This window comes from Pan paniscus, chromosome 1 (genome assembly GCF_029289425.2).
Source record: "Pan paniscus chromosome 1, NHGRI_mPanPan1-v2.0_pri, whole genome shotgun sequence".
Lineage (NCBI taxonomy): Eukaryota > Metazoa > Chordata > Mammalia > Primates > Hominidae > Pan > Pan paniscus.
In genome coordinates this window covers 195,075,535-195,103,127 of record NC_073249.2, presented here as the reverse complement: position 1 = coordinate 195,103,127, position 27,593 = coordinate 195,075,535, and the positions used below count along the sequence as shown (strand labels likewise).

Below are 27,593 nucleotides of genomic sequence, written 5' to 3'. Positions count from 1 at the left end.
CACTCTTACCATCCCCATTTCACAGATGTGAAACCAAGGTCACTAAGCTCTGTCTTGGCTCTAGCCCAGGAAGTCTGGCCTCTGTGCCCCAGTGAATGGCAGCCACGACCATCACAGCCACCAGGAAAAGCCAGCCATAAGAGGTCCCCTCCCACACTCCCAATCTGCTTCCCACAGCCCAGATCGGGGAAAGGATGAATCACCCAGAGAGTCAGGGACAAAGATGGGGTCAGAGCCTAGGCCGCCCCCTTCCAGGCAGGGCTGGACTGACCCCATCACATCATCTGATGAGATCAAGTGAGTTCAACCCAGGAGACAGAAACAAAGTCGGGGTCCCAGAGCTGGGCCTTTACCTGAGGGAAGCAAACAGCTCAGCAGCAAAATCCACAGAGTGAAGTTTATTCCCAACAAAGTTCCCCTCCCCCCTCCCCAGCCCGGGACAGGGACGGACAGGCTGGGCTGAAGATGGGGTTCCAGTGGCTGAGGGGCCTCTGAGAAACAAGGAAGGGCCCTGGGACCCCAGGCCAAGCCATGTCCGGCTCCCCCAGCCTGGCTGAGTCCACGGCGCCTCCCTGCCCAGCCCTCGGGAGAGGGGAGAGGGCGCTGGCTCCTGGGTAGTTCCAAAGTGGAGTGTGAAAATAGAGAGATATATATATTTATATGCAGTGGGCAGTCCAGCGTGGCACTCACACCTCTGTCTGGAAGTCACCATCTGGTGGTTCTGTGGGCTCCCAGGCTGCTGCCCGGTGCAGAGTCAGCCGTTCTCGGGGCTTGGGGGGCAGCGAGCCCAGTGTCATAGATTTGAAGGTGCTCCAGCTCTGATGGCGCCGATGTTGGGACAAGCTGGGGCGCTCCCCAGGGCTGGGCTTATCCTGTGGAGGGAGCGGGAGGGGCCGTGGAGATGGGCCAATATCCTTACCCATTGTACAGACGAACAAACTGAGGAGTCCCAGAGAGGGCTGGTAATGCCCAAAGTTATGGAGCAATCAGGTGTCAAGCAGAATTCAAATACAGACCTGCCTGGTTCCAGGGTGGGGCTCCTGACCCCTGTTCTCAGTGGCCCCCAGGACATGTCTCCTGCTGACCGCTCTCCCTCCCAATCCTGGAGGACCTCCACCCCTGTTCGCCATCTGCAGCACCTTCCCCACCCCCAGGCGGCCCCAGACTGTTGCCCATGCCGTGGGGGAGGCCCTTGGTGAGACAGGCTGGGGTTGCCTGGGAGGGGCAGGAGGGCAGGGAGGGCACGGGTCCCTCAGGCCCACCTCACCCCACCCAGCCCGGGGGGACTCACGGTGCACACGCTCCGCTCGGCCGCCCCACCCGAGGACACACTCCACCGCTTCTCCCTCTGCAACGGGGGCCACCGGTCAGGCTCCAACCCCAGGGGCCACTGCACCAGGTCAGGCCCTGAGCTTCGGGGCAGGGGCAGCCACGGGAGGAGCCCTCACCTTGGCCGTGGACTGGCTGCGGTAGCGGTCGAAAGTGTGGAACTTCTGGTTGAGCTCGTGGTAGAGTTCTGAATGCCGTTTCCGGGTGTGCATCACCTTCTAGGGGCCACAGGGCATCAGAGGGTCGCTCCCCGGGGCAGCACCATGATCCCCCCTACCCAGGGCACTCAGCACCCCAAGCCCCCCACATCCCTCCCTGCTGCCAGCCCCTCTGGGACAAGACCTAGTTCTCTCTTCACGTCGGTGCTATGGGCTTGGGCAGGGAGGGAATCATGGGAAGATCCCACAGAACCCCCGGGCTTGGGCTCCTGGGGTCAGGCTCTGCAACAGAGCTTGGACTACTTTTAGGAGTGAGCCCTCCAGGGACAGACACCACAGCCAGATGTCCCATCGCCCAGCACACACATGGCCCTTACCTCAAAGTCCAGGTCTGAATACCGTAATTTCTTTCGCTGGGAAGGAGCAACAAGGAGGCAATGGAGGAGAAGAAAGCTTTTTACCACTGGCAGGGGCTTTAGAGACAGGAAGCCTGGCATCCCAGGGGTCTGCCCGCTGCACCTTCCCCCCAACCCAGGCCCAGAAGTTGCGGACCTTCATGGGGCAGCTTTTCAGGCCTCACTGAACACACACACACACACACACACACACACACACACACACACACACACACACACACACACGTCAAATGGCATGGTGCGGACTTCCAACATGACAGGCCCAGATGTCCACATGGAATCAGAGCCAGTGCTCATTCTCTGTGCCCTAGAGCCCACCCTGCATCCTTCCCCATCTTGCCCCATTCTCTCTGCCAGCCATAGCCACCCCTCCCCTTGGAACCTTCCACTTGTCCTGCAAACACAGGTATTCAGGCTTTCAGAAACCTTCCTTTGACCTCACACTGCCCCTTTTCCTGCCAAACCAGGCGCTGCCTCCCTGGCCTCTCTGCTCCCTCATGCCTCTCCTGGCCCTCCTTGTCCCAGACCACTTTCAAGGCCCCAGTAAGCTGTACTGTACCCAGTGCTACTCAAGAAAGAGGCCTGAGAGTCTTAAAATGTCGGCACAGGGAGACCCATGAAGCCAAGGCCAACTTTCCCAGGTTACAGATAGGGAAAGTGAGACCCAGGGAGGTGAAGGAATTGCTCCCAGGCCTTCGAAGGTGATACTAGGACCACCATCTGGATCTCCCAGGCCTGTGGGCATGCTCACCACCATGGACCCATGGCATTCACTCTCCTGGTTTTCCTCTCCTCTCCCTACCTGCTTTCTCTCCGCTGCCTACCCTGGCTTCTGTAATACTAGGCACTCACACTCTGCCCCGGCACCTTCTCCTGCCTTTACCACACACACGTGTATCCTCCCCATCCCGGCCGCATCTCTCTTTCTGGGGGCAACAGGGCACCTCTCCCTGTCTGATGCCCCACAGGCACTGCACATGCAGCTCACACCAATGGAATACACTTGTAATTCCCTGCCCAAACCTGTTCCTCCGCCCATCACGGTTGCCCACGCCCGAATTCTGGATGTCATCCTTGACCCCTCAAAGCGCTGCTGCATTTACTACTGCCTCCCACACAAGGAGCCTGATGTCCGCCCTCAACAGTGGCTGGCAGGCAGGTGTCCACAGAACAAAACCCGCCATGACGCCAAGCGCGCCCTTCTCCGACACTGGCGTTGCGTTTTGTCTTTGTTACGCCTTCCTGTTTTTGCCATCTGTGGCAGAAGCAGGCACCAAATGTTCCAGAAACACTTTGGGAGAAAAACTAAACTTGTGAGCCCCGTAGCTACTAACTTAATTTTCGTCTTGTGGCGGATGGGGAGTGGGTTTCTGAGGCCGAGCAGGAACAGCCAATTGTGGCTAAGCCACGACTTCTGTCCCTTTCCTTAACCACATCCCCTTCATGACGCCAATAAAGTTGCAGAATGTTCTAGAGTTCCACAGCAGGCCACTACTGTCTGTTCTCAGTGATCCTCTGCAGGGAGCAGACCTGAGGAGGCCAGCGGGAAGGTGAAGGATTCACAGAACACACACAGGCAGGGACCCGGAGGGGTTTGCTTTTCTCCGGAAGAGAGGGTCAGTTACCACAGGCCTGTGGGCAGCATCTGCAGCTGATTTCAGGGATGCTAACAGCAGCAATCCCCAATTATCTAGCACTTTCTACTTGCTCCACATAAATGTTTTACATCACTCAATCCTCAAAACGACTCCACAAAGAGACTGCTACGGTATCCCCACTTTACACACGAGAAAATGAAGGCTCACTGATCTCACTGCCAATCAGAGTCCAGACTGGAACTCAGACCTGCATGACGCAGAGGCCCAGGCTCACACATTGCCTGAGCCACAGTCTCCTGAAATGAGGACTCATCCTAACCAGTCACCCCAAAGTAGGCCCTAAAGCAAGTGTGAACGAGTCGAGAAGTACACTTCTACTGTGTGAAGTCCCAGCCTGTCTGAAGGATTCACAGACACCACGGAGCTGCCATGAGCAGAAACAGAGAAATGCTCAGTGTATCCACTCCCAGTGACTTTTACGAGAGGCCGCTCTGGGGAGGATGAGGCTGTCCCCTCCTGGCTGCAGCCTGTGATTGACACAGTCTCAGACACACACCCCATTCCCTACAGCCCCTCACCTCCAGGGAGCCCATCTTCATGGTAGAGCCGGGCACGGTGCGAGGCATGGTCCGGCTGCGCTCCCCTGGCTCGGGCACTTGGCGGGCGCTGGGTGTCGGCGGTGGCGGTTGGAAGGTCATTCCATAGGGATTCTGGAGAGATCCATAGGCAGGGCCCAGCCCCAGGCCCGAGTGGTCCACGGACAGGAAGCTGGGGTAGCCTTCAGTGTGGGCCACTGTCTTGGCAGCTCGCCGGGGGGTCCCCTCGGGCCGGGCCCTGGGGGCATCCTCACCACCTCCACCCCCACTGCCAGGCTGCAGGCTCAAAGTCCGCCGGGGCAGCACCATGTAGTCTCCCTCAGAGCCTGGCTCAGTGGGCCGCAGCCATGTGAGGTCCAGCTGCCGCAGGCCGCCCTCCCCACACATGTAAACAGGGTTGGCCTCCTGTGGGGGCGGAGGCTCCCCCAGCCCTGGTGAGGCTGCCATGGGCACCAGGATATTCCCAGGCAGTGGTGAGAAGCTGAGGCTGCCCTCAGGGCCCACGAGGCAGGACTTGGGCTCCTCATCCTCATCCAGGGACAGGCGGGATAGTGTGCCCGTGATGGTGGACGGGTTGCAAGTGTTGACCTCCTTGAACAGCACTGGGGGCAGGAGTGGGAGGGAGGGGGTGAGTCCTGAGGAGAAGGAACCTCCAGATGCCATTGCCCAGGCTGGGGAGGTACCAAGCTTCTGCGCTTGGACAGGAAAGGAAACTGGGTCCTGGAGAGATGGCTGGGTGGTTGGTAATCTCTCACATATAAGAGGGGTTAAGAAGACAACGGCTCCAAAGTCCCCACATTGAGACAGGGCAAGAAACAAAGGCAGGGCCCAGCTCCCAATGTCCTGGTGCAGGTCCCGACTTTGACCCCACAGCCCCACGGCTGTCAAAGGGCTTTGTCTTCCCACCTCCCTGTGCATCAGCTCCCCAGGAGACAGAAATGGAAAGATTCTGGTAAGAATCTGGAAATGATATAATAACGTAACACTCTGTGCCATGGGTCCCGCTAAGAACTCGATGTCCCCGAATTCATGCATGCCCCTAAGCCCCCCACCTGCCCTGGGAGGACAGTATTCTCTCCTTTACAGGTGTGTTAACTGAGGCTTAGAGAGGCAGGTTGTTTGCCCAGGGTCATACAATAAGGGACATTCGCAGCCTTGCGTCCAGCTCAGGGCTGTCTAACTTCGAAGCTGGACTCCAGCAGCCAGAACTCCATCAGGGCCTCCCATGATGGGGCTCAAGGCCTCCCCTTCTTCTCCAACCCCAGGACCATTCTCAGTTCTGCCACGGCACACTCACCTGTTTGACAAGCCAGATCCACATCCTTTTCAAAGTCTGACTATAGGCAGAAAGGGAGGGGCAGGTGGCAGAGGGAGGATTAATGTATCAGGGTGGGAGGAGGCTCAGGCCCTCCCCAGCCAGCTTTGCCCAGTCTGCCTGCCTTAGGGCTGCCCATGGCCCATAGCCCATGGCCCAGCAGAGCCCAGGCATGGCCTACCCCAGCCCACCTGATGGCTAGGAAAACTGAGTGGGGGAAGGATTTGCCCAATGCCACCCAGGTGTTAGTGGCTGAGCCTGAATCAAACCCAATCCCTGTCCCAACCCTGCCATGGATGGGGAAGGTAAATGGTCTAGGGCAGGAGGACTGGGGTGGGGGGTGCCCAGAATCTGCCCAGGCCCTGCCCAGGCCCCTAACTCACCAGGATCTGCAGCTGCCCGTTCTTACACGAGTCAGGGGAGTCTTCGCTCTCATCAGCCCGGCACACCCCCATCTGGCACTTCACCACATCCTGGACCTGGGGACAGAGGGCGCCTGCTGGGCCTGAGGCCACTGCAGGGCCCCCGACCACAGATGGCTGTGCTTCCCACCCCAGATGCCCAGGCAAGTGTAGAAGGAAGGCAACACATCCAACCTTGGGGAAGGTGATGACACCTGGGCAGGGTGCAAGGGGAGGAGGAGACCCAGGAGGCCAAGGATAAGCATAAGGGACAGTTGTGGGTACCCCGGGCTATCAGCTTCCACAGTAAGGGCTGCCCAGATGGGGCCTGGGGCACCCTAGTCGGGGCCTCGATCCTCCTGGTCTGCACAGTGGGGAGAAGCCAAGGGCCTGGCAGGTGTGGTGGGCACACACGGGCGGGAGAGGCCCAGCCCCACCTCTCGGCGCAGGAAGCAGTGCACAGCAGTGATGACAAAGCCCTGCGCGGAGTTGAAGACAGCAAAGAGGGCCTGGAAGAGGACGGAACGGCGGTCTGTCATAGCCAGGACGGCAGACATCCAGGTGAGCGCCAGCAGGGGCAGCACCACGCAGGAGCTCCAGAGTGAGGCCCTGAGGGGACAGTGGCAGAGCCCATCAGAGTGACACTCCGGGGGACAGGATGGCTGGAGCCTAGGCCTCCACTCAGCTGGAGCTCTTCAGCTGCCCAAGACTGGGAGGGCCCCAAACCCCAGGGCCTCAGTAATGTCCCCAAGCAGAGAGGGGCTGAGGAGCCAGAGCCAGAGAAACAGAACAGAGACCGAAAGCAGCGAACTACGGGGTCAGAGCAGGGACCAGGAAGGTGGGGAAGGACACGCAGACACAGTGGGACCGAGCCACAGACAGTGGAAAGGGACGGGGAGAGAGAAGAGGAGGCAGACAGATGCACAGAATCACCTGAGGAGCTTTTTAAAAATGCACGGGGCCTGGACGGCATCCCCAGAGCCTAACTGGGTAGGCTGGAGAGGGGGACTGGAAGAGGGACAAAGCAACAACAACCACAGTGAGAGAACACATGCGACAGAGACACCCAGACAGAAAGATTAAACAGGCAGAGCACGCGGGGGACATCCAGAGCACGAATCCTCAGGGAGAAGACAGGGGGCCAGGACCAGTGAAGCAGAACTCCCCCCACACACAGAGAAGACGCCAGGCTCCCACGGACTGCTCAGAGCCTTGGGCAGAAGGCTCAGAGCTGGGGCTAAAAGCTGGGGTTGGGCCAGGCCTACACCTCCCTGGCCTCCCTGCCAGGGGAGGGCAGAAAAAAAGCAGATGGGGCCTGGCATCCAAGCCATTCCCATCCCTCCCTAACCTGCTATAGCACATGAGGGACAGCGGGGCCACCATACCCTCCCGGGCCAGGTGCCACACTCAGCCCACTCTCCTTCGCAAACACCCCCGGTGGGAGAGTCAGGCACAGCTCTAGGCATGGCAGAGGGTGGCACCATTCCGCAGAGACAGCCGGGGGAGGCCAAAGCAGAGAGATGGGCAGGGGGCCAAGACCTGCCCTAGGAAGTGCAGTTCAGGGCTGTTCAGCCTGGCAGGGGGCAGGCACAATGGACTCTGAAGCCCCCGGAGGTGTAGCCAAGACTAAGAGAGGGTCTAATCACAGTAATAAGAGCTACGCTGATTAACCACCAATTCTCTACCAGGCCCTACACTGAACACTTTACATATATTACTTCAAATCATGATCAAAACAACTCCAATTAACAGGCATGGGATTATTATCCCAATTTACAGATGAGGAAACTGGAGTGTGCCCAGCTGGGCAGGGAGAGGCACAGTTGGGATACAAACACAGCTTGACCGACTCCAAAGCCCAAGCATTGAAACAGCTAGTGCAGACGGGGTGAGGGAGGCAGACGGCAGCCCAAGACAGAGGGAGCTTCGTGGTGACGGTGCCAGCTGCCTCCAGAGGCCCTGAGCTCCCTGACCCTGCAGGTGTGCAAGATAAAGCTGGACCTCACTGGGCATGGAGGCTTGGGTGGATTTCTGGACCTGGGTGGGAGGTTGAGCCTAAGGTCTTTGTGGATTTGTTTTACCCTTGCATAGCTGGGATTTTAAGATTCTCAGATGCTAGGGCGGGGGTCTCAGTGAAATAATTCTCTACCTCTGTGATTCTCTGTCTCCAATTGAGTGTGAGATTCAATGCCTCTGAAATGCTAAGTCTCAGATTCTATGACAGATGATAAGACTGGATGATTCACTCATTCTAACATTCTTAGCTTCTGATTGTCTTATTCTAAGATTCTATCATTCTAATTCTAAGGTTCTATAGCTCAAAAATTCTAAGGCTTAAGATTGTCTGAGCCTCTGTAGGTTGGGGGTGTGGGGCTGTGCAGGATAGAACATTAGCTGGGAGTGAGGGCAGGGGCGGGATCCAAGGGTGGGCGAAGGAACTGGGCACCTGTGGGAGGCACAGACATCCACTCCTCATCGCCTTGGCCACCTCTTGCCGAGCCCTTGAGAGTGTGTGGTGGCTGGCAGGAAAGGGCAAGCTTTCCAGGGCACTGGGCTGATATCCCTCCTCCTCCCCCCACCATGGGCACTGCCCCCCCCAATTCCTTTGCCCCACCCACCCCCACCGCCCCCCAGGGGGCACGACTAACATGGCGTTCCTGGCCGAGGCTGAGCTGAGCAGGGGGCTGGGGACCGCTCCACACGCTGAGCAGGGGAGGAGCAGGCTGGCCCAGGGGCACCGCTCCGACCTCGGGGGCGGCACAGACATGGGAGAAGGAGGGGAAACACATGGGAAGCCGGGAGATGGGGCAGAATGAGCCCCGAGTGGGGTGGGAGGGGAGGGCAGACGAGAGAGAGAGAGCTGGGTTAGGGTGGGTGAGGGGCTGCGGCTGAGCACTCCGGGTGCCCACCTTGCCTGCAACCTTGATGCACCAAGGTTGGGGAGCCCCGGTCGCATCATCGAGCCCTGAGTCTCCAAGAGCACCCATGTCCCTCCCTCCCTGCACCATTTCCAGAAAGGCCAAGTCTCAGAGGCCCCCCCTTACCCGGCCCTCTGCTTCTTGGATTTGTCGGAGATGCCATCACGTGCCATGAGCTTGTTGAAGACGATGATTCCGATGAGCATGTTCACCTGGGGGCCCAGCAGAGTGGAATGGGGGAGACAGGATCACCAGGTGCCCTCCTGGCAGGGAAATCCCCATGTGGGAGCTGGAGCGCAGGGAGGAGGTAGAGGGAGAAACAGGATGACCCTCTGGGGCCATGCCCCTTCCAAGATGCTGAACGGGCACATACCAGGACAATGACGGCTGCAGGGCCCACAAAGGCGTAGAGCAGGCCGCCCTCCAGGGAGAGCCAGCAGCTGGGGTGGGGGAGAAGAAGGGTGTCAGACACCCAGCAGCCTCCCTCCCCACCCTCAAACACCATCCCTCAGTCCTCCCAGGCTGCCATGCCCACATCACCAGTGCAGTCTGAGCCCCAGACGGTGAGAGTGAGCCACTGGCTCCTGCTGAGCCTCGGTTTCCCCTCCAACAAAGGTCCAGAACATTAGGCTCATCCCCCAGTGCTCCCATGGGGATGAAGCAAGGCTGACTCCTGAGCTAAACAGTCCCTTAGGGATTACCCAGTCCTAGCACATTCCCTCAGTCAGGGAAACTGAAGCTCAGAAATGGGGAGGAACTTGCCCAAAGACCCAAAACAGGCATGGGCTAGGATTTCAGCCAGCGGCCCAGTCCGGTTCCCTAACAGATCCACTACCCGCTACCACCCACCACGGGAGGCCCACGTACTAGCTGGATGTACCGTATCCTTTCGTTCGGGTAAAGCCAACAGACACGGCCACCACCAGGGCAGGCAGACCTGGGGGAGCAGGGGTGCCAGAGTGAGACGGTTGCTGGTCTTCAGGGACCCCTTGTTCTCCCAGACTCCCATCCCAGCTGACCCCTGTGCCCAGAGAGCTGGGCCAGGGCCAAGGCTGAACCTCTCTTGCTGCCCCTGCCCACCAAGGCCCAGCAGCAGAGTCCAGCACTGGCCCTGCTCACCCCAGCCCAGGCAGAGGAAGCGCTTGCGAACGAGGCGGGTGCGCATCCGCCCAATGACAGCCAGGTAGGACTGCCAGGCCTCGGTAAGCACCCAGCAAAAGGAGGAGAGAAAGAAGAAGTGCAGGAAGGCAGCCGTCATGGTGCACACGCCCTGCAGGGAGAGGGAATGGGAGGGAGTGGCCCTGAGCAGCCGCCAGGGCAGGAGGCGCCGGGCTTCCCACGCCCGCTGCTGGGCGCTGCCACAGCCGCCCACCTGAGCCCCGCCCCCCACAGAGCCCTGCCAGGCACCCCCGCCTTCCTGCACCCACACACAGCACGACACGGGCCTGGTGACACACACACAGCACTCGGCATCCAGGGAGGCGGGTGGGCAGGCTGCCCACGCACAGACGGGGCTGGCAGGGAGGGGGACAGACATGAGCACCTGCCACGTCACAGCTGGGCAGGCCCTGTGCCTGGCATGCATGGTGCTGGCACTGTGCAGAGAAGGCCAAGGCGGCATAGGGAAGAGTCTGCACAGGTCGTCCACAGGTAGGTGGCAAAAGGAGGCCTCACTCAGGCTTCCACACGCTCACAGACACAAGGAGGCCCAATGCCACCTGCCCAACACACACCCAGCGCTCAGCTCACACACACGTTTACTGATGTTCACAGAAGTTCCTCACTTGAGTACACACCCCCTCTCCAATGTCCTCACATATGGTCTCACACACTATTTCATACACACTCTAATCCCAACATGGGGCACACATACGCCACCACTAATGGACGTACAAGCAAACACACACACTGCGCTCTCCACCCTCACCCCTCCACCCCACTCACAACCCTGGCAGCCCTGGAAGCCTGCACCTGCCTTGCTCAGCACCCGGGACTGGCCCACGAGGATCAGGATGTTGGATGCCAAGATGGACAGGCAGAAGTTCAGCAAGATGATGGAGCGTTCAGATTTTATGAACCTGCCGGGGCACAGCAGGCAGGGACAGAGGCGCTGGCTGCCCCACCCGACCTGGTGTGGCTGGCCACCTTCTGCACCTGCCCCCCCTCCCCCAGCCACAAGAGCCAGGTGTCAGACCTACCTCCAAAAGGCGGCATAGATGGCGAGCAGGGTGAGCAGCGCCATGCACGACACTGCACAGCCGATCACCAGGGGGACCGAGGGGGAGCCCGCCAGCTCCAGGGTCTGGGGAAGATGGGCAGACAGTCAGATGGGTTCCTGGGAGGGGGGAGCTGCAGGGGTGCCCTGTCCCCTCATCTACCATAGACTGGCATACCCACAGGCAGAAGGGCAACACCTTCTTGCTGTTGTACTCATGTATGCACAGAACAGACCCGGGTATCTATGTGGACACATATTTATGCTCAGTCACCTGCACTCTTCTACACACAACCAGACACACACATGTGCACACACACACATACAACTGGCCACTGCCGCATACTCCCAGGCAAATATCATTGCTGTGAGCACAATCCCAGGGGCACAGACATCCACGTACAATCCCACAAGCGCACCTGCAGATGCACATTCAGGATCACCCAGGCGCCTGCCAACATCATCACTGATGGCTGCTGGAAGCCCAGGGCCTCCTCCCTTATTCAGCCCAGGCACCTCTGTTCCACTCACCAGGTCCTTGGGCGGCTGGGCTAGTACAGCAAAGGTGGACAGGTGCTGGCACTGGCAGCGGGTGTGAGCTGCCTGGGTCTCCAGGGTCTGGCAATTTTCAGTGTCCCAGTCTCCTGAGCTGGCATCTCTTGGGTAGGGGAGAGATTCAGTGAGCCCCAGGCCAGCTACGTGGCCCTGCCCCCAGTCCTGGCCACTGCCCAAGGACAGGCTAAATCCACAGTAAGGCCACATCCACGAGGCAACAGCAGGGAGTCCCAGGATACGTTCTTGACCCCTTAGGCTAGGATGGCACCAAAAATCCCTCTTGCCTTTTAGGCAGGAGACCCCTTTCTGGCAAAGGGCCCTAGGGCTGCTCCCTTCCTCACCCAGAGGAGCCACCCAACTCACGCTCTGGAGTAGTCCCAGCTGGCGCAATGGGGATCCGTGGTCCCCTGGGGAGCAAAAGACATGAGTGCAGTCTAGGGAGGGAAGCTCACCACACCCCACCACTGCCCATGCCGTGGGGGCCACAGCAGCTCCCACACAGGTCCAGGGTTCAGCCCACCATCAGGGACAGAGTGCTTCCCACCAGCCAGGCCTCTGGCCACCCAGGTTGAGGTGCACCCAAGGTCTCTGCATGGATCTCCACTCACATTGATGATGTAGGAGAGCTCCACAGTGATGAGGGGCTCAGCTGGAGGCTGGGTAGGGGGGCGCACAGTCACTGTCATCACCCGGGATGTGACGGCCAGCGGGGGCCTGCGGGACAGGTACCGAAGTCAGCTCCTGCCAGCGGGTGCCAGCCCCAGTCAGAAACCCTGAAGCCACTTTGGATGGGTGTGCAGAGGCTTCCAAGGAGCCAAGGCCCAGGGGAAAGCCTAACTCAGTTGGGTCCAGGACTTCGGGTGAGGTCTAGAGCTCTGTCCCTCACCCCCTGGGTGGCAGCCCAGCCTCTGAGAGCAGTATGGATAAATTTGAGAAGCATGTGTCCAGAGCCAGGCAAGGGGTTCCTGAAGGTGGAGGAGGCTGCCATGGATCTCTCTGCAGCCAGCACTGGCTCAGTCCTCCTTCCCTTACCTGGGCCTTCCTGGACCCTCAGCAGCCCCAGCCACCCATCCCCAGGACTCACCTGGGAGGCGGCAGGATGAGGCCAAGGGTGCGGTAGAGTACAGCACCGATCACAAAGTAGGAGGACTCATCAGGGTCTGCTGGGAGGAGGCGCTGGTGGGAGTGGCCTGGGCCAGGAGGCACCGTTCCTGGGCCCCTCCCCCTGCCAGGGCTGCCTGCTGCCCCAGATGTGGCTGGCTTCCCTGGGGAGGAGAGGCTGAGCACCTCCTTGGGCAGGAAGAGGCGGTCCTCTGAGTGCCGCACCCAGTCCTTCATGCCCCGGCGGCCCCGCATGGGGAACGTGATGTCACTGGACACAGCTGAGACGGGCTCTCGCTGAATGCTGATCACTGCAGTGGGAGGAGGGTGGACAGAGACAGACAGAGGGGCAGAGACAAAGGGTGGCAGACCAGGGGAAGAGACAGATGTAGGGGAAACACGTACCAGGAAAGGTAGATGTGGACACCGAAGTTGGTACAAACACAGAGACAGACATACACAGAGAAACAGACCACACATAGATGAAGGAGAGGGTAGAATGTGGACAGAAAGATACAAATACGGGGTTAGGTAGAGGAAAGACAGAACGTCTTGAGTTCTGGCACATTCAGGACCCCCGCCCTTGCCTGACTCCTTCTACCTAGATTATCTGTGACAATCAGAGAGCTCTGGAAGGCCTTGAGAGCATCGCCCACCAGGTGAATGAAGTCCTCCACGACACGGAGCAGGTGCACAGAGCCAGGGGACACCTGGGGACAGAAAGTGTGTAAGGGTCCAAGGCAGGGTGGGTCACGGGAGGAGAAGCTGGCAGCTGTGCCCCGCACCTGCTGAGCATCGTCCCACTTCTCCTTGTTTTCCGCATCCACCATGAAGCTCACCACCTGGAAGAAGCGCTGAGGAGAGAGCAATGAGTGGCAGGGGGTCCTAGCCCCAGGGAACAGGGGGCTTCCCCCACTATAGCCACATTTGCCGCCTCTACAGCAGACTCTGCCTAGGGGCCTGGCCTCCCGCTTCAGTTTGGGCCTTCTCCACCCTCCGCCCTCCTTCCTCTTAGGCAGTACCTGCACATCATCAGCCGAGGGCACGTAGGTGGCCCTCTTAAAGGTGTCAGTGACATTCCTCAGAATGTCCACAGAGAAGAGCAGGTCCCCACTATAGTAGGTGCGCCGGGCCAGTAGCTCCTGCAGGCTGCGCACCACCTGCGACATGCCCTCGCCTGCCAGCATGCGCTGCCCCTTGGCCAGGTGCTCCCTAAGCTGTAGGTGATGAGGGGGCCACAGTCACTGAAGTGTCAGGAGCTGGAACCAGACCCTGGCCCATCCCACTCCAGTCCACCCACTGCTTGCATCCACAGGGAGAGAAAGGGGGAAAAGGTCAGAGAGGCTCAAAGGGGCACACAGGGGAGACAGAGTCCGAGAAAGAGACTCATAAAGAGAGAGAGAATCCCAAAGGGTACTTTAAAAAAGACTGAAATAGAAACACCTAGAGAAAAAAGGTGTTCAGATGTACATATAAAAGATATAAGCACAGTATGGGAACAGGGTACCTCCCCATCCCAAAGGGGTCATGTACATTCTGGAGTGTAATGAGCGTGTGTGTGGGCGCGCGTGCACACACACACACACACACACACACACACTGTCTTTCTCTCACTCTCTCTCAACACAAGCTCTAAATGCATTCACACAATTAATACCCAATTACAGTCAAACATGTACACACATTCACTGATGCTACTCTTACCCCATGACTGGCCCTGGGCTGGATGCTGGGGACACAAAAATAAATTCAAGGAGGCCCCAGTCTAGCAGCACACACAGACACTTGGATGAGCACCTAATGACTGAGGAGCTCATTCTGCAGGAGCGCAGAGGTAGGCACCAGGGATAAAAGAAGACACTTGAGAGTCAGGCCTTGAGGTATGAGTAGGAGTTTGCCAGACAAGGAGAGGCACAGCCAGGCAGAAGTGGGCACAGTATATGCCAAGGCACGTGGGAACGAGCGAGAATCACGCTCCCTCCACCCCCTAGCAGAGTCTGAGACAGATTCTGCTGTGCCCCAGCCCAGCAGGGTGCACTCACTGACAGATACAGGTAGCGGTACTCGTGGGAGATGCAGCGAGCAAAGCTGGGCAGCCCCCAGTACGCCACGCCTTGGGCACTGAGGAGACAGCGGCGGCTGGCAGACCCTGCAGGGCAATAGGACAGAGGTCTGGGCATGGGGGCCGAGCTCTCACCCACACTCCTCCGTATCTCAGAGAGGCTGGGGGCACAGAAGGGGGCAATGAGAATGGCAGGGGTGGTGGTGGTGGGGAAAGCCACCTGCCCTTTACCTGAGGCATTCGGGGGGCACTTGTTGTAGATGATCTCGCCAGCAGCTGCCTTCTTCCACGTCATCAGCATCACGTACTCATCCCTGCACATCTCATGGAAGGCTGTGGGTGCAGGGGTAAGGTTCAGCTGGGTCCACACATGGGGCCCCCAGCCCCCAGGGTCATTAGGGCAGTACCTGGACACCTCTTCTCACTACAAGGCTTCACCTCCTCTCCGGTGCCCTCGCAGGGGTAGCCCTGCGTGCCCGTGGCCTGGCACATGCGGAAGCGGCGCTGCCAGCCTGTGTCACACGTCTTAGAGCACAGGCTCCATGCATTCCATGGCCCCCACTTGCTATCAGTGGCTGTGGGAGAGGGGAGGCATATGAGTGGGCCCAGGTACCCCCGTGGTCAGAGCTGCAACTTGCCACCACTGTGCCAAGCACTCACCCGGGCACTCGAGGTTGCTGCACTCCCGGGTGTCAGTGAGGGCACCCGTGCATGTGGCCCAGGCTGGGCCCGCCACGCTGCACTTCCGGCTGCGCTGTTGGGTCCCATTGGCACAGGACGTGGAGCATGGGCCCCAGGGACCCCATTCTAGCCACTGGCCTTCCACTGCATGGGGAGACACAAGCAGGGGTGGCTGTTGAGCAGGATGTGTGAGGGCTGGTGGTGTGGAGAACCACAGGAAGACCCAGAGCCTGCTAGGCATTCAGATTTGAGCCAGGCCAGACCCACTGGAGTGGGGAGGGGAGGGGGTTATGAGGGAGGCTGGAGTGAGCAGGTAGTGCCTGGGCCTCATGCTGCCTGCCTGCCACCAGCTCCAGAAATACAGGACACCTCTCCTCTTAGCACAAGGCACAACTCACTTCTGGCTAAGGGAAGGGGCTGCAGGGGTGTCTTCTGATCTTTGCCAGCACTTCAGCCCAGCTTTGTGTCCTCTCACAGTCCAGCTGGCCATGCACCAAAATGCAAGGGCAGCCCAGGGCTTGGAGAAAGAGCTGTCCCCTCTTGATGGCGTCACAGGGTACTAACTCATGTCAGGGCTAGGGGTCAAATCAGGGCTAGGGGGTCACCTCGCACACAGGCAGGCATACTTCTCCAGTCTCCCCATGCTTGGTCAAAGTTTAAGGGGCCCCCAGGGGCAGGTCACTGGACCTGACTGCCTCCCCAGGTCTCCCGACCCCCCACCGGGCTGGGCAGCGCCCTCATGGAAGCCCACGGGTGCTACTGACCCGGGCAGGCAGCCATACTGCAGAGCTTAGTCTGCAGCTCAGGACCCTCGCAGGCCTTGCCGCCGTGCTGGGGGGGCACGCAGGTCCGCATCCGGCTCCGGGACCCCCGCCCGCAGCTGCGGGAGCACAGGCTCCAGGACCCCCACTCCTCCCACACGCCGTGCACTGCAAGGAAGCACGTGGCCGGTGGCTGGGCGGCACCATGGCCCCGCCCACCACCGGCGCCTGCCCATCCGCCCACCAATCAGGAGCTCCGCAGCTCTGCGGCTGCTCCTCATTGGCTCTGCCCCGGGATCTGTTGCCAGGGGGATCTCCCAGGGCCCCACCAAGGCGCGACCCTTTGAAGGGATGTGCAAGACACAGGCTTCTGGTCCTAATTCACATAGGACAGGCCCTGTGGACGCCTGGACAAGGGGGCCAGGACCAACAGGAGGGGAACCAGGGGTCCTCCTCTCCTGCGGGCACAGGAAAATTCAGGAAAGGACCCAGGACCCACGCCATTCCACCCCTCCCCACCCCACCCCACCCCTAGACCCAGAGCCTGAATACAACACAGCAGTCCGGGGGCAAGAGAAGCGCCCTTCCCAGCCCCAAGCGCACAGACACACAAATAAACATGAACCTCTACATGGACACCGACACACCGAGCTCACACGCTGGAACACAGCTTTGCCCCAGGCCTTTGCAAACTCCTGCCATACCCCCAGGTACCAAGAGCCCTTCCCAGGTAGGCCCTGCTCTAAATCCACAGCACCACTGGCATGGCCTAGGCCCCACTTCACCCACTTAGGGAGCAAGGAGCAGGACTGGCTGAGGCTGCCCTGCCCTTGCCGTCTCAAGCAAGCACATGCATTTCCTTAACAACTACACACTCAACTGAGGGAGGCTTAGGGGAGGCTCCCTTGAGAGGGGGTGTCCAAAGGAAGGAGGGGAAGGTCAGGGAAGTGGCGTTTGTCTTAGATCTTGAAAGACAGGCTGAATTTGAATAGCCAAGGTCAGGGAGAAAGGATAGGACAAGAATCAGCAAATGCAGGGAGGTGGGAAAGTGCGCAAGCTACTGATATGGCCAGAGCGGAGTGGGTAAAAACACGAGCCTTGGTTACCAGGATGCAGGCACTGGGGGAATGATGTGCCCAGAACCGGGCCCAGTAGCATGGGCCCTGGTCTGATCCATCTGTGCCCCCAGTGCCCTGCACCGGGCTGGCATGGTGCGCAGAGTTGGGCATGGTGTGGGGAACAGCCACATTTGTTGAATGAAAGGAGGAGGCAACCAACCATTTTGGAGATTAATCTGCCCAAGTCCCAGGCAGGACCTAACCCTGCAGGCAGGTGGGGTGGGGAGGAGGATGGGCCTACCTGGGCAGGTGGCTGAATTGTTGCAGGGCCGGGTCTCCCGCAGGGGCCCGCTGCACAGGGTCCCATAGGGGGAGGACACACAGGAGCGGGTCCGCACCTGCAGACCCTGCCCACACGTCAGGGAACACACGCTCCACGGGGACCACTCCTCAGCCGCCGGGTCGCCTACGAGAAAGGGACAGCGTCGGCGGCAGGGGGCACCTCCCAAGCACTCAGTCTCATAGGGATAGGGGGAGTGGCAGTAAGGTGGGGGCAGGCATCAGAGGGCTCCTCCTACCCTGACCCCAAGTAACAGGCTCTTCAGGAGGCCACCCAGCCCTTCCCACAAGCTTCATGTGGCACAGACGCGACTGAACTGCAGGACAGAGACAGATAGGCACACACCAAGCACACACACCACCAGACGCACGCAGTCGGGCCCCCGCCGCAGAGGAAGGGAGGCGGGCCCGAGTTACCTGTCTGCGCCATGTATAGCCCAGGCTCATCTGCAGACCTCGGCCACTGGGTTTTCACTTTCGGTTCCTCTTCCGGCTCCTCACCTGGAACACGGAGGTGGTGGCAGGGGCTCAGCAAAGGCCAGCTAGGTTCTGTTACAGTGGCACAGTGAAGGCAGCCTTGCTTGCCCTCCGCCTGAGGGCCTGGAACCAACTGCATGATGCTCTCTCAGGATCACATTCTGCCCTCTGCCCCACCACCACTATTTCACAGACAAGGAAACTGAGGTTCAGAAGGCTACACAGGACTAGGCCCTGACCTCACAGTCATCTTTTCCACCTCTTGCCTCAGCCAGATGTGGGGGAGATTTAAGGGGCATGGCTGCCCATATGAAAGAGCTCTGGGAACGCTTCTGTGCCAAGTGCGGCCCATACCCCTCTCCTTTAGTCCTCTCACTGGAAAGAAGAACCATCATCTCTGTTTACAGATGAGGAAACTGAGGGCTAGACAGGGGAAGTGCCTTGTCCAAGAGCACACAGCTGCATTTGCTCCTCCATTGTACTGACTCCTAGGGGCTGAAAAAACATCCAAGCTGAGCTGCTGCAACCCTGGCCCCGAGCCTATCTCTGAGATACAGTTCATGCTCCCCAAGCAGCACTGGACTGTGACCTGGAGGCACAGGTCAGAATGCCACTCCTCTGAGACCCAAGGGGCCTAAGGCAGGTGCCCACATCCAACAGACCTTTCTCCTGCTGGCCCTGAGGCCAGGAGAGCAGCAGGTGCTCGAGGAGGCCAGGCTACCTTGACCCTGGCCTCACCAGGCTCTCAGCTGCCCTGATTTATGTGTCTGGGCTAGGCCTTGGAAGTACTACCAGCCCTGGTGGCTTCCATTCTCCAAAGCCTGGCCCTCCTGCACAGACATGAGCTCATCAGGGCCCTCTCCCACAATGGGGTGTCAGAGAGGGGCAGACATGGGCACAGAAGGGAAAGGCCCAGCAGCCTCTGCATGAGCAGGTGGGACTGGAAGAGCCTTTGAGGATGGGCTCACCCCATGCTATCCCCAGACTATTAGGTGCTCCTCTCCCCCACCTCCAGGCTCCTTCCTATCTCTAAAAGCCAGCAGTACCGGACAGGCATGCTGAGTGTGAAGGGACCCACCAGGGCTGCCTCTTCCTGCCCCCTGCTGCCCAGCCCGGGCTCTGCAGCTGAGAGGAAGCTCTTTCTCACCAAGCATGACGAGCAGCCACCCTGAGCAAATCCGCTGCTGGGGACTCAGAACTGCCACCCAGCCCAGCCTCTGGTCTCATCCACTCTGGGGCCTTTCCCTCCACGTCAGTCACCAGCCCCAGGGCCTGATCCACATGATCCCTGAAATTTCTCCATCTCTGAAACCTGGACTCCCAGAAGAGCTTTGGAGTGAGTTAACCCTGGATCCCAAATGGGGTGTGGACATTGACCAGCTGTGTGGCCTCGGGCATGTCTCTTCACCTCTCTGACCCTGCTTTATCCTCTGGAGAACAACATTCATTATACTCCGCCCCCAGGACTCACGTGAGGACCCCCTGCCAGGAGGGCCTTGAAACCCTCAGCACCCTGCTTGGCACACGGCAAGTGCTCAGAAGACAGTCGGTCTCGTTTATTTTTATCATCTCCCTTCTCTTCACAGCCTCCACCCCTTCCAGCCCCTCATGTGCCACCCGAGCCTACTCCCTCTGAATAGCATCTGCAGTTCCACTTGGCCCCTGCCTCTCTTGGGACCACAGAGGAGGTGGCGGGGCCAGGCGTGCCAGCTCCTCGATCCCCTCCCCCAGCCCTGGAGCCTTGTGACAAGCTACCCTCTCCACGCCCACCCCCAGGCTGCTGAAGAAATCTATGGCTGTGCCAACTGGCACCATGACAGCTTCAGGGGCTCCACATCCGCTGGGCGCCCGGGACTTCTCAGTGGCCCTTCTTGGCTCTGTTCCTTCCTCATTCCCCGCTGTGGCCATACTGCACCTTGTCCTCTCTCCTCAAGCTCATCTCTGCCCACTCTCTCAGCGATGACCTCAACATCGGGAGCCCCCAGCTTCTTGCCCAGCCTCTCCAACTACCAACTTCCCTGCAGCCCTTCTCCCCACAAAGGCCAGCCCCGTGGCCTGGGCCTGCATCCCCCTCCTCCAGCCTTCTCAGGAGGGCTCCACCCATTATCCCCTCTCATCAGCACCCTGTCAGCATTCTCCCCTTGCGGCAGCCCAGGAACAGATCCAGGCCTCCTTCACTCTCGGAGAGGCCCTCCTCTGACCCTCCGTTTCCCTCCTCCATCAGTGACTGCTCTGCAGCCAGCACTCTGGTTTTTCACCTGACACTCACTTCCTGGCTCAAATGTCACCTCCCCTGTTAATCCACTGCAGTCTGGCTTCTGCCCACATCTCTCTGCTGAACGTGCTCTTGATAAAGTCATCAGTGTCCTCCTTGTTGCTAAATCCTGTGGATACTTTGCAGACCTGGTCTCACTTGACCCCTCAGCAGCATTTGGTCCTGCTGACTCGTCCTCCCTTGAAGCACTCTCCTGGTTTCCCACCTCTCTAGCTACTCTGTCCCCATCTCCTTGAGGGGTCTATTTTCCTGCTGTTTCCCATATCAGGAGTCCATGCTTTGTCCTGTTTTCACTGCACGTGCTCCCCACCAGGCTTAATTAACCCCCTCTGAACCAATGCTCCCAAATCATCATCCCCAGGCCCTGCCTCTCCTGTGCTCCATTCCTGGACATCCTCCTGCCTCCTGAGCAGTTCTCCTGACCATCAAATTCAGCATGTCCAAGAAGCCCACCATCTCCTCTCAAATCTCTACTTGCTTGTTTCCCCACCCTCTTTGCCTAGAAAACTCCTACTTGACCTTCAAAACCCACCTCAAATGACCTCTCATCTATGGAAACTTCCATATTGTCAACTCCCCAGGCAGAGTTGGCCACCCCCTCTTCTATGTGCCCTTTCATCACAGATGGGTCCATCTTCTGACTGTCAGAAATACCCCCAACTCTCTACCATAAGCCCGTTGAGGAAAGGCTGTGAGTCCTCTCCTTGACCCCCAGGGAATGCCAGCACAAAACTCAGCCCAGCGAAATACCAAGAAATAAGCACCAATGAATACATTGTTCCCAGCTTCCCCCACAATGGGGCTCACAAGGAATGGTCATTTGTAATCTTGACTCCCCATGCAAAGTATCAGCTCCGTCCCACAGCACCAGCATTCAGATTTGATATGCCAGCCTGCACCAAAGGGACCACTAAGACAGGCTCAAAGACAGAGCTCCTGGCCCCTATTTATTCACAAACACTTTGGAGGTACAAATCCAGCTGAGAGTCCTCCCATCCAGCTCCTGTGTGGGCTTCCTGCCCATCATCGTGTCTGGGGCATCTACCAGTCTGGCATCCAGTGCCCACCAAACGCGGACACGTGAGAGACCAGCCTGACCTGCTTGTCGGGGTCTCACACTGTTTCCTGTGGTCCCTGCTCCTCTTCTAACCACTCACAGACCATCTGCTGGCTAGCCCCACAATGTAACAGGAGGGGCAGGGCGAAGGGGGAGTGGGTTGGGGTCAGTGGTTTCCAGAATTCACCCTATTTGAAAATCAGAACATGTCCGAGGTTCAGTTTTTGGATCCCTTTTCCGGCCTCCTGAGCTGGGCCAGAGAGGGGAAGGTACAAGCCCAAGGCCACACAGCCAGGCCCTACACTGCCTGCCTGCCCCTCCATTCCCACCCATCCCACTCAGAGGAGAGGAGAGGCCAGCAATTCATTCCCACACAGGGGAAGGCTGGTTCTCCCTGGAGGGGGAAGAAGACGGATAAGAGCAGAGGTGTCATTTACTGAAACAAACACTTAGTCAGCACACACTGTGTGCAGGCCCCAGCCAGCCCTGAGGCCAAAACAGGGCAAGCCAAGAGGAAGCTGAGCCAGGCAGGGTCCAAGAGGACAAGGAGGGGCCCCCAGAAGGGAAGTGAGTACCCCCAAGAACTCCTGAGTGTTCCACCCAGTGAGCTCAGCGGCTTGTGGGCCAGGTGCCCCAAGGCCTGCAGTCCTGCAATCTATCAGCTTTCCCGTCGGGCTGCCAGTCGTGGGCACAAACAGATGTGCTGCCTGGGACACACTTCCCCACTTGACCACCTGATCACCTCATAAATATTCTGTTCTGAATAAGGCAACATTTACTAAACAACTCCTACATGCCAGTCACTGTGCACTCAGCATCACCTCATTTCATCCTCATCAGGGCTGGTTTCCCCCATTTTACTAATGAGAAAGGAAGCTCCAAGGTCTCATACTAGAGAGAGGCTGAGGTGGGATTCAAACCCAGGCCTGCCTGACTCCAGAGGCCGTGCTCTTTCCACTGTACTGCACTGGCTCTGACAAAATGCCACTCAACTTGGACCTCCTCGGAGACACCTTCCCTAATTTGCATGGGACCCCGAGTCACTCCCCGCCTCCATCTAAGCCCCGGTCCTTGCCCCTCTTATCCTGTTTTCGTGCTACTGTTTAATTGCTCCTTTGCACACCTGCTCCCCTTTCCCCTGACATGAGCCTGATTCTCCTCTGTGTAACCTCCAAAGTGAGCCTCGGGGATCCCAGCCCCAACCACACCACTCCCCAGCTGAGGAAATCTTCAGCGGCTCCTCCACGGCTACAGCCAGAGTGTGAAACTCTGAGCCTGGCATGCTCCAGCCCCTGCTGACCTGTCCAATACTGTTTCCCACACCCCACTGGGCAGCCAAGCACACTGCAAAGCCATATGGACCTGTGGAAAGGGCACAGATTCTAGAGCCAGACACATGTGGGTTTGATTCCCAGCTCTGCCACCGTCTTGCTGTGTACCCTTGGGCAAGACACCTCATCTCTCTGAGCTTCAGATTCTCTGAAGGTAAGGAGGACACTTTCTACCACATAGGTTCATTGTGAGAATTCAGTGAAACCAGAGATGTGGACTGTCTGGAGCACAATCCGCTCTCAATGAAAAGGAGATGTTAGCTGAATGAGGTGGCTCACGCCTGCAATCAAGCCCTTTGGGAAGCCGAGGAGGGCGGATCGTTTGAGCCCAGGAATTCAAGACCAGCCTGGGAAACATGGTGAAACCCCGTCTCTACAAAGAAATACAAAAAAATTTTAGCTGGGTTTGGTGGCATGTGCCTGTAGTCCCAGCTACTTGGGAAGCTGAGGTGGGAGGATTTTTGAGGCCACGAGTTCGAGGCTGCAGTAAGCCATGATTGTGCCACTGCACTCCAGTCTGGAAGACAGAGGAGTCCCTGTTTCAGAAAAAGAGAGAGAGAGAGGGAGAGAGAGAGAAAGAAAGAAAGGAAAGAAAGAAAGAAAGAAAGAAAGAAAGAAAGAAAGAAAGAAAGAAAGAAAGAGAAAAAGAACAAAAAAGAAAGAAAGAAAGGGAGATGTAACCCCTTTTCATTATCCCTAGAATGTACAAATGCTTTCCTCCCTCCACACATCTGCTAACACTATTCCCTGCCCTTGAAATATCCTTCCCTCTATTGCAATCTGCCAAAATCATCTACATGTCAGTTGCCACCTCCTCCAGGAAGCCTTCCTAGACTGACAATACAGTGGTTTGGATATGCTGGTCCTCTTTTCTATGGCCTAGTCCCCAGGCCACCTTCTTCTATACCTGTGAGGATCCTGGGCTCATCCCTCCCTCCTGTGGTCCCTGAGGAAGGGTCTCAGTCTCCCATGCTGCTCTTGTTCAGATGGCCTAGCTTCTGGGAAGACAGGCATTCAGCAAACATGGGCCAGATATTGCTGGGAGTTCCTCCACCCCAACCACAGAGAGGCCCCTCTTGCTTCATCCCTGGTGCCAGCAGGCGGGGTGAGCACAGGCTCTTTGTCACTTGCACAGGACTGCAGATACCTGCTATGCTGTGCTTCACAGACCCCGCCCCCCAAACTCCACACAGTCCTGTGCCCTCAGCCTACTATGGTATGAATGTGTTAAAAATAACCACAATAATCATCACTTCCACATGGAGAGAGCGCTGTGATTTACAAAGCAATCGTCCCTTCCCTGGGCTCCCTGCTTCCTTCCTGAGGCTGGTCCCAGAGCCCTGAGCAGGAGCCGACTGATCCCCTTGACACATGCTCTGTCATGTCCCCCCATGGCACCCTATCCCCAGCAGTGCTTCTTGCACCCCACAGTGTATCAGAATCACAGGGCGCAGTGGGGGAAAGAGGTGGCTTTTGAAAGGCACAGGCTCTACCCCTGCAGTCCAATGAAACTGGGTACCCCTATGAGATCATGTACCTAGCCAGAATGCCAGACCCCCCCCCCCCACCAATAATTCTTCCTCCCCAGGCTGCTGACCTATCTACTCAGCCTCCCACCACAGAGAGCTGGGTCCCTGCCACCTCCCCCATGTGGCCAGAAGCTCCTCGAGAGCAGGGATCGTGTCTGACTCAGCCTGCTTCCCCCAAGACGCCCAGTTTCTTGCTGCCATAAAGCCCTTGGCCAAGAGGATGAGGCCCCAGTGTCCTGGGATGGCAGTCAAAGCCCTGGCCCCGTCTCCCTCCACCAGGGCTACCATCCAGCAGCTCCAGTCTCTTTATAGCTCCTACCCCCAGCGTGGTTCACACCTCCACGCCCTTGCACAGGCTGTTTCCTCTACCTCGAAAGCCCTTCCTCCTGAGAGCTTCCCCAAAGCATGGGGCGGAAGATGACTTGGGGCGGCTCACAAATGTGCCATTAAATGACACTGGATCCTGGACTGAGGATGTCAGGCTCTCCCAGGTCTCTTCATCAGTTTGTACGGGATAGTCTGGTTTGTGCCTGTTGTCCTGATGTAATTGATGGTACCCACCTCTTCCCTTTCATAACCTCAGATGTGTCACAGTTTAGATGATAAATTACATGGTCACTTTAATCCTTCCAACTGCATGAGAGATAAAGCCTGTGCAGTTCCAGACTTTAACACATCCCCAATGTGTGCTAATTCCTCTCTCTAACAAATGGAGAGGTAGGAAAAGCATCTAGCTAGAAGTTAATAACGGCGCTTTGTTTTCACTGTGGTTGTTTCTTTGGTTATCTTCTATTTCAGATAAATGATACTCTTTCCATTTAGGATATGAAACTTATTTTTAATATATTAAATTTAAAAAATGATACAATTGAAAGAGAAATTTCACAGGCTAGTGAATTCCTATTCACTCCTTAAAACTCAACTCCAAATCACCTTCTTTAGACCACCTTCCTCCCCTTTGTGGTTTAATCCCTTCCTCTTCCTCTTCCTTTGACATCTGGCAGGGTCACAATCGTACCTATTACACTAAATTATGATGACCCAGCTACTACTTTGTTAGGCATCTACCATGTGCCAGGCACTGGGCACTTACTCTCATCCTCTCACTGAACCCTCCCCACAGCTCTGTGAAATAGCTCTCACTACCCCTGCTTTACAGGTGATGAAGTGGGAGTGAAGGAACTTATCAACAGTCACTCAGCTAGTCAGTGGTAAGGTCCAAAACTGAACCCGGACTGGGCGACTTCAGTCTGTGGCCTTGACCACCACTGTCCTAGTTAGTGCTCTCCCTCCCCCACCGGTGGGCAGACAGTGTGCCTAGCTCACCTCCTACTCATTCAGAGCCAGCCCTAGGCCTGGCACAAACTCTACTCTGATAAAGACATGAAGATGTGTGTGAGGGATTGGCTGGAACTCAGTCCCTGCTGAGATGTCTGGGGATGTCTGGGCCCCGCTCCCCACCCTATGGTAGAGCACACAGAGCCCCACCAGCACAGATCTGGGCTGGAAGGACCTTCCGGGAAATACCACCACCGTGTGTGCTGGGTCTCCCCGCCCCCACCCTGCCTCCTCACTGCCTGGGCCCCCAACAGGCAGGGAAGGCCCCCACTTCCTGCTGCCAGACCAGGATGGCCGAGAGAGCAGCAGGGTCTGAGCGCTGGGAGGGAAACGCCAATCTTAGGACAGGGCTGGGCAAATCAGAGGCAGCTTCCTAGAGGGGACAGGGCTTGAGCAGTGCTTAGAAGGATGCAAGAGTTCTGGATAACCAAGGGCAAACACCATTCGAGGAGCCTCAGTTGAAAGGGTGGGGGAGAATTCGAAAGAAGGCTCAAAAGCAGGTGGTAGCTAGGTCCCGGGTGGGGCTTGGACACCAGGCTGAGGAGTTTCAGTAGCACTGGGGATTTGCTGGGGGCTCGATCAGGGGGTGACACACAGATAACTGGGGGTTCTGAGGCCCCAAGATGGGCAGCACCTTGTCCAAGTCACAGAGCAGCAGTGGCAGGTGGGGTTTTGAGCCCACTCTTGCCTCCCAGGAGACCCCAGGTTCACCTGGTGGCCACACCTCAAGGATGGAGCCTGATGATGGGGAGGGTGAGCCTGCAGCAAGCAGCCAGGGGAGGCCAGTACCCACAGGGGAGGTAGGGATTGTGGCCAAGGAGAGAGGTGTGCATGAGGCGGGGTTCTTTCTCCCAAGTATCACTGGGCACAGCCATTCCCACTGCCCAGTGCCTCCTCAGGATTAGAGGGTCAGTGGGCAGGAACTGCAGGCTGGCACTGGCCATCAGGAGCTGAGCCCTGCAGCTGGCACTAACTCTGCGGCCCGCCTTCCAGCCCTGACCTCAGCCAGCCTCCGTGCCAGTCCTCCACCAAGCTCCTTCCTGCCTGCCTTTCTTTTCTTCCTTTTCCCCCACTTAACAGATTGCGGCAGCAAGATGGCACAAATTTATGGCTCAACTCACCAAAAATAACAAGAGATCTATCAAAGGCAGTTTGCGTGAAATTAACAGGCGCCTGTACCCTCTTGTCAAACTCACTCGGCTCTGAGGCGTCCCAGGCACTCTGCCCAGTCACTGCCCACCAGCCCCCAGCCCAGTGCTCTTCCGGTACCAGCCCAAGCCCACCCTGCTAGGCCTCGCTGTGGATCCTCCTTGGGGGTGTCCCAGAGAAGATGAACACAGCTTCCCTGCCCTGGCGCCTGGGAGAGGGGCCAGGACAAGGGTCTCACCCTTCCTGTTCACTACCATCCCCACGAATCTTGCTCTCAGTCTGGCAGCTGCAGGTGCCAGTCCATTCTCCTGCAGCCCAGTGGGGAGGAGACAAGGGGAGGAATGGAGGGGGCCAAAGGCTCGGCAAAGGTGGTGCTGCCACAAGGCACAGACGGTGCCACGGACCCTCAGACATGCCCTGACATGTGGAACAAACAGTCATGTGCCCGCTATGTCTCACACCAGAAAGGCTGGGCAGGAGGGAGGGGATGGCAGAATAGAAGAGCTTCCTGCCTGCCAAGGGAGGGGAAGGGGCTGTGCCAGCCCAGCTCTGGGCACCAGTGTGCCATGTGAGCCCACTTATGACAGCTGATGCCACATCATCCCATGCCAACTCCCTACAGGGGCCCTCCCTGAAAAGCAACCCCAAGGAAACATGCCAAGTAGGACAAGGGGCAAGAGCAGAGGTCAGGCTTGGGAACAGCTGGGAGCCCCAGCTCAGGGCTCCCTGCTCAGAGAGACACCTGGCCTCATGCCCAGGAATAATCAGGCATCCAATCTCCACCCATCTCTAGCCCCAGAGGCCTCTGCAGAGGCTCTGATGATGGTGCCTTTCCCATCACCGGCCCTCTCTGATCCCCAAAGACACCCCAGCTACCAACCAACTCCTGCTTCCGGCTTCAACCAAGCCCAGCTGGCTGCTCCTGGCTCTGTGC

The 27,593-nt window shown here is 58.0% G+C and overlaps 1 protein-coding gene across 16 annotated transcripts in view; it reads right to left on the bottom strand.

Moving 5' to 3' along the window:
- Positions 1-383: 383 nt before the first annotated feature.
- ADGRB2 (adhesion G protein-coupled receptor B2) overlaps positions 384-27,593 on the bottom strand; it is a 36,977-nt gene continuing 9,767 nt past the window's right edge. For 3 of the 16 annotated variants that reach the window (XM_008953476.4, XM_008953482.6, XM_008953477.5), the window contains 29 exons: positions 17,921-18,004; positions 17,466-17,630; positions 16,110-16,274; positions 15,325-15,489; positions 15,072-15,239; positions 14,896-14,997; positions 14,645-14,751; positions 13,625-13,819; positions 13,388-13,456; positions 13,204-13,312; positions 12,586-12,913; positions 12,110-12,215; positions 11,865-11,908; positions 11,478-11,604; positions 10,930-11,033; positions 10,707-10,809; positions 9,851-10,001; positions 9,599-9,668; positions 9,105-9,171; positions 8,858-8,943; positions 8,462-8,560; positions 6,251-6,422; positions 5,796-5,891; positions 5,395-5,434; positions 4,080-4,699; positions 1,865-1,900; positions 1,449-1,547; positions 1,292-1,348; positions 384-872 (listed from right to left, as the gene is read on the bottom strand). In XM_008953476.4, coding sequence (XP_008951724.3) covers positions 687-872; positions 1,292-1,348; positions 1,449-1,547; positions 1,865-1,900; positions 4,080-4,699; positions 5,395-5,434; positions 5,796-5,891; positions 6,251-6,422; positions 8,462-8,560; positions 8,858-8,943; positions 9,105-9,171; positions 9,599-9,668; positions 9,851-10,001; positions 10,707-10,809; positions 10,930-11,033; positions 11,478-11,604; positions 11,865-11,908; positions 12,110-12,215; positions 12,586-12,913; positions 13,204-13,312; positions 13,388-13,456; positions 13,625-13,819; positions 14,645-14,751; positions 14,896-14,997; positions 15,072-15,239; positions 15,325-15,489; positions 16,110-16,274; positions 17,466-17,630; positions 17,921-18,004 — 3,920 coding nt within the window. In that variant the 3' untranslated portion in view covers positions 384-686. The remainder of the gene's footprint in view (positions 873-1,291; positions 1,349-1,448; positions 1,548-1,864; positions 1,901-4,079; positions 4,700-5,394; positions 5,435-5,795; positions 5,892-6,250; positions 6,423-8,461; positions 8,561-8,857; positions 8,944-9,104; positions 9,172-9,598; positions 9,669-9,850; positions 10,002-10,706; positions 10,810-10,929; positions 11,034-11,477; positions 11,605-11,864; positions 11,909-12,109; positions 12,216-12,585; positions 12,914-13,203; positions 13,313-13,387; positions 13,457-13,624; positions 13,820-14,644; positions 14,752-14,895; positions 14,998-15,071; positions 15,240-15,324; positions 15,490-16,109; positions 16,275-17,465; positions 17,631-17,920; positions 18,005-27,593) is intronic. The other 13 variants (XM_034960086.3, XM_034960049.3, XM_034960031.3 and 10 more) reach the window with 12 other exon arrangements.